The sequence below is a fragment of the Anneissia japonica genome, unplaced genomic scaffold (genome assembly GCF_011630105.1).
Source record: "Anneissia japonica isolate Jap-2015-1 unplaced genomic scaffold, ASM1163010v1 scaffold8299_len47186_cov215, whole genome shotgun sequence".
Lineage (NCBI taxonomy): Eukaryota > Metazoa > Echinodermata > Crinoidea > Comatulida > Comatulidae > Anneissia > Anneissia japonica.
Genome location: NW_022738461.1, coordinates 7,430 through 13,273, shown reverse-complemented (window position 1 = coordinate 13,273; position 5,844 = coordinate 7,430). Strand labels below are relative to the sequence as shown.

Below are 5,844 nucleotides of genomic sequence, written 5' to 3'. Positions count from 1 at the left end.
AGTAATTTTGTATTCTTTACCACACAAAAAGTCCTTAACAACAACAGCGCGTATTTTGACGCGCTTTTTTGATTTCACGAACTAACACAATTGAATTTAATTGTGTTAGTTCGTGATGTGAGCGACGATACTTTCCGCATGGATGGTTTCAATGCCAGCCAACGCCTGTCAGCAGCATTAGTAGCAGTATCAGTGATATTAGTAGTAGTGGTGGTGGTGATTGTGGTAGAATTACGATTGTTATTAATAAACAAACGCTTTTTAAAAGTTGAATACTAATTCAGCCGTTTGAATGCTGAAACTTCAGCTTTGCATCTTGAGCAACAAATACGCTTCAAGGTTGCACTATATTGTTCTTCTGTTACATTCATAAATATGTGTTATACCTTTTGTAGTTCGGTGTCGTTTTGATGGATACTCAAGGAACACAAGATAAATACACACCCATGAGACTAAATGCTTCAATGTTTGCACTTAGCACATTATTGAGCTCCATACAGGTACGGTTACATATTATTTGTCTATATGTTTATCAATATCTGGTTTGGGGTTTTTCCGTAGAAGCCTATATAAATTTCTTATATATGTCTTGTTTTTTTTTTGTTTTTTTTTTTTTTTGTTTTTGCCAGCATTATAGGCTTTTTTGAAATAGCCTTCTTTTCGAGATGGTCTACTTTTACAAAGTAAGGAGGGGGATTTTTTTCAAAATGAATGCTGTAAATTTTGTGAATTTGTATTATAAATCAATAAATAAGGCCACTGTAACATAAATCTGTATCATGGAGTGTATTGAACTGGCATTAAATCAACTAAACTACTTTTATAAATCAAGCTTGCATTTACCTTATTTTGTTTCCTGAAATTAATGTACAGTGTATGTATTGTATCTCCAAAAGAAGCCTATCTATCTTGAAAAGAAGCCCATGGGCCTCTTTTCAAGGTAGGCTTCTTTTCGAGGCTAATTTTGCAAAAGAGGGAAGGCTTCAATTAGAAATTGGCTTCATCTCGAGATTAAGCCCACTGGGCTTCAATTCGAGGTTTTACGGTATTATATCTTAAATAGCTTATTCCACTTATTTATTTCAACTATTAGTAGATGGCACACAGTGCTCTATAAGGAAAACACAGGTGTTAAGATAAAACATTCTTGATGCCGATGAGTATCGGAGCTTAGTGAATAAAGCACTTTGTATTAAAACATTTACGTTAATCTGTATTGCAGATAGAATTGCTTTAAAAAATTGAAAAATAGATAAAAATAATTGTGACTGAAGACAGCGTAATAATTGTAGAGGCTATTATGATTGTTTATTTTTATTTTTTTTAAATGTTTTTTTTTGACAAATTAGATAACTATAAAGAGGGAGGTATCAAAAACGTTGACGCGTTAAAGGCTTTTTCAAAATATGCCAATGTGTCATAATTGCAGGTGATTTCATTGCAGGTATATAATATCAAATCCGATATCAACGAAGCAGACCTCCAATTTCTTCAACTATTTGTTGGGTATGGAATTGCAGTTAAGAATGACAATAAGCCTTTCCAGGTAAGAAAACAGTCAGTCTTTCAAATTTTAGATTTTCAACATGCATTACTCCTGTCTCTTATACACATCTATCACTGTAGGTTACCACCACTAAGGGCTATAATTCAGAAACATATGCCCATCCTACAGACAAAAGAACGTCTCATGAGCCGATCCGCCCGGCTCCTTTTTATGGAAAGTAAAAGTTAAAGAAATATCAAAGAAAATTATGAATCGTCCAAAACGCCTCATGGGTTATTTCCTGGCGTTTTGAAAACAAACACTTCTTTGGGGCATGCTCCGAACCCTATCGCAGACCACCTAACCTTTGTAATACTATTAGTAAGAGCTAAATTTAAGAAGCAAATTGACTCTTGCGACAGCCATAAGTTGGGCAGTCATCTTAGTGGTTCATCATGCAAAACATGCTCCTTGCTTCATTTTCCGCCATCATTCAAGAACAACCAAACAAACCACATACTAAGGATAAGGCAATCAATGAATTGACTCACCAAAGATGTAATTTATCTCATATATTGTAGTATTTGTGGTGAAAATGTCGGACAAACAAAAGAACACTCTTCGTAAGAGAATGACACAACATAGATCAGCTATCAAAACATCTAAGCTTCATGATCAACCAGTAGCCGAACTTTTCAATTCAGCTGGTCACTCAATTGTAAATTTCCGGGTTATTCCAATAGCCCACGAGTGGGCAAAGTGCGGCCCGATAATGACTTTTTTTTTGGCCCGCGGAGACAAATTAAAAATTATATTTGCCAACCCTTTTTGCAAGAAAATACCTTGTTTTTACGGCCAAACACCGATCATCAGTAAAAAGCAATATTAAAAATGAGAAGAAGGTGGCATAAAAGCAGTGAATGAAGGTTTTGGAATCACACTGGAACCATCAAAATTTTGGGTGTGACCCTCGGTGTTAAATCCAAAATTCACTTTGGCCCTCCAACAAACTTTCAATTCCACCCTTGCAATAGATCAAATTGCCGATTGGATCGACAAAAATCGGAAGGATGAAGGAAATCACTGTAAATTTTACCACCACACCTTTTGGCCTCCCAGTACACTAAAATAATCCTATGGCATTCCAAATGAAGTGTATAAATTATACAATAAATTAATATCATTTGCCATATTCACGAGGCGTGCCTCTAAATATTATTAGACGCATTCCACTAGGTTGATCAGGTGACCAAGGAACTTCCGTTGATGAAATAAGTTTGATACGATTTTATAACATCATGTTCCTACATAATTCAGCAGAGTGTTATATTACGTTTTTATAGAACAAATAGAGTTACAGAAACATGTCAGTTAATTAACGACAAAAACTTCGTCGCTCTAATTCTTTGTTTAATTAAAAGCTAAAACTTTATTTAATAATTTAAATTTCAAAATTCATTGTTTAAGTTTTTTGGAAGAATACATGGAGAATATTTCTGAAAGATAGATGTTTTGGCTTTCAAGATTGCAGACGCATCAAATAATAATTGTTTTAGATTTGATATCGGGAAATTTTACAAGATGATATTTACATTTTTTACTATTTCCTTTGTTAATAATGTACATGTGTACTCTTTTTTGTATATAAATTTAAAAACAAAATAATATTTTATAATATTACTTAATGTTTTATATTATATTTCCAGAAACTGCTGTTTCTTATTCGAGATTGGGCAAGTCAATATGAATGTTCATTTGGAAAAGCTGGCGGCATGAAACGCCTTAAGAAATGCATGGTTAGTTGCAATTGTTAACTATGGGATTTTAATCTCAGGTTAGGAACTACCAGTCTATTGACTATCACAAATTTGTTATTATGGTATTGAAAGATTATACACAATGAGAGGTGTGGTACCATACCGATAAGGATAGTGTATTATTATTTGACACAATGACCTAATGTAGCAAAGGCAGGTATTAATCATGAAATCTAGAAGACGTAATCATCATTCAAAAGTAGTAATAGGTTCAGATTATAATAAGGCAATTGATTTTAAACATTAATTTTAATATTTTTGGAGAAGTTGATTATATTGATGTATTTTTCAAAAAAAAATATAAATTAATAATAATAATTATTCCATATTAAATTTCATTTAACATTAGACTTACTCAAACTCTGATTGTTTGTCTTGTATCTAATGATTCATCTTGATGATTCATCCATTATCATGATTTGCTTGATTCATTGGTTTGTTGACCAATTCATCTATTTATCGATTGATTAATTGATTGAATGACTCATTGATTTCATGATTGCTTGATTAATTGATTGATTGTTTTATAGGAAATATCTCCAATGCAAAGTGAAGAAAATATACAGTTAAGAAAATCTATTTATGAGGTGTTTGATAAAATAATGTGTTTTCTCATGCCTCACCCAGGGGATGAAGTTTGCGAGGGTGTGAGCAAGGGTCAATTTAAAGGTAAGTAATGATGTAAAAAGGTATCTCTAACGCCTTGCTTGTAGTAATTTCAATAAACAAATGAACTTTATTCTAGGTTTATTCTGTCTTTTCTTGGTTCAGGTTGGTTACCTTATTTATGAAACGAACCGAGGATAACCTACAAGAGTCTCAAGACATTTCCTATGTAGGTTCTTTTGGTGGCAAATAAAAAAGGGAAATAGTCATTAAAAAACAAACCATGTTTAGTTTTTTACAACTTTGTGGAAAAATGTTTGTTACATAGTCCTAAAGGCTATTTAGGAAATACTAAATAATTATGATAATTATGATAATAATAGGGATAATTATGATGGTGATAACAATAACAATATCGATAACAATGATAATTATTACTATCATCATTATGGCGTAATTGCACTTACGATCTTAAATTTGATATTTTTTTAATCATCAGACATTCCTGATAGGTTTAAAAAGACGGTGAGGGAATTGGTACAGCTTTTGTTTTTATCAGATGTGCCTGAGCTCAAAAGAATTGATGGAAAAGACGTGACATGTGAAAGCCTATTCAATTATTTTAAGGTAATATCTGGGTAACATGTGTACGCTTAATTGTTGGTACAAAGACGTACATTTTATATGAAATCAGTAAGATTGTTTTTTTACGCATTTCAGAGGTACATGGAGGTTATCACTGATGGAGAGCTGTTTGAAGTTGAAGGCATACCTGAGGTGAGAACATTTGGAATTAATTTTATTACCAATCAAACAATATGATTTTTCTAAAAAATTTAGGGACTTTCTATGTAAATCCTGTTAGGTCCTGATATTATATTATATGATAATGATATAATAATGATAATATATGGATTTATATAGCGCAAGTAAACGAGGTCTCTATGCGCTCGACAATATTGAAGTCTAGAAAACAAAGAAAAAGGCGGAAAATAAAAACAATAAATACCAAGCTAAGCACCCAAACTAAAGTAATACAGACACAATTAGGCCTAATTTGTATCTCATTCTCATCTCATGTTAACTTTAAAATTGTCTTACAAAATTACTTTCTTGAATCATTTGGATCTGCATCAACAAAAATATTTTACATTTTATTGAACAAACTGACTAGAAGATGATGTATACAAATTCAGTCTGAGCATATTGAAAATATAAAATTATCAAAATTGAAATGGGGTATGTTTAACATGCAATTTTTTTTTTGAGATGGAATGGATGGATTATTTTATATATTGGAGAACAAATTCTCACAGAAACACTTTTTGGGTTACTACAAAAATGAATTAGTTTGGAGGTTGATGGTCTGTTACGGCATAAATGTCTGTAAGTGTATACAATTGATTTATTGCTGAAATAGCATCCATCGTCTTGTGGTTATGATTTGAAAATAATCGTCAAGAATTTCTTGTATGAACTGCGTTTGATCTGACAAATGCAGCATCATAACCATTTTTTTTGTGAAACCATGGCTTTTAACAGGCGCTAATTCTATAAGGCGCACCCCCACCCCCGTTTTGATACTACATTTAAAAATGTCAATGTATACTAATTTTATGTGCTACTAACTTATCTACTCTGAAAATGTTGTGCCCCCGCCCCACACTATTCTTGATCTGCCCGTGATTAACATAGATATATTTAATTCTTGTAGGCGAATGCAATAGCACATGGTAGGAAATCTTACCACGAAGTGATGATGGAATTTGAAAAACAAATGAATGAGGTAATTATCACAAAATACGATTATCTTGCATCCATTAATGTGGGACTATGGTTTTCCGAAATTTGTGGTTCTATTTGTGGCTGTTTATCAATTTCATTTCATTCTAGATCCAGCCATTGTTTTTACAGTATATGTGTTTTTAAGATGTG

At 32.4% G+C, this 5,844-nt stretch overlaps 1 protein-coding gene across 1 annotated transcript in view; it reads left to right on the top strand.

Moving 5' to 3' along the window:
* LOC117117543 (atlastin-1-like) overlaps window positions 1-5,695 on the top strand; it is a gene marked incomplete at its 3' end in the record, with an annotated part of 17,955 nt that extends 12,260 nt beyond the window's left edge. Inside the window, exons 12-18 of the mRNA XM_033261858.1 lie at window positions 396-500; window positions 1,445-1,546; window positions 3,193-3,282; window positions 3,834-3,972; window positions 4,409-4,536; window positions 4,630-4,686; window positions 5,624-5,695. Of these exons, the coding sequence (XP_033117749.1) occupies window positions 396-500; window positions 1,445-1,546; window positions 3,193-3,282; window positions 3,834-3,972; window positions 4,409-4,536; window positions 4,630-4,686; window positions 5,624-5,695 (693 nt within the window). The remainder of the gene's footprint in view (window positions 1-395; window positions 501-1,444; window positions 1,547-3,192; window positions 3,283-3,833; window positions 3,973-4,408; window positions 4,537-4,629; window positions 4,687-5,623) is intronic.
* Window positions 5,696-5,844: the final 149 nt, after the last annotated feature.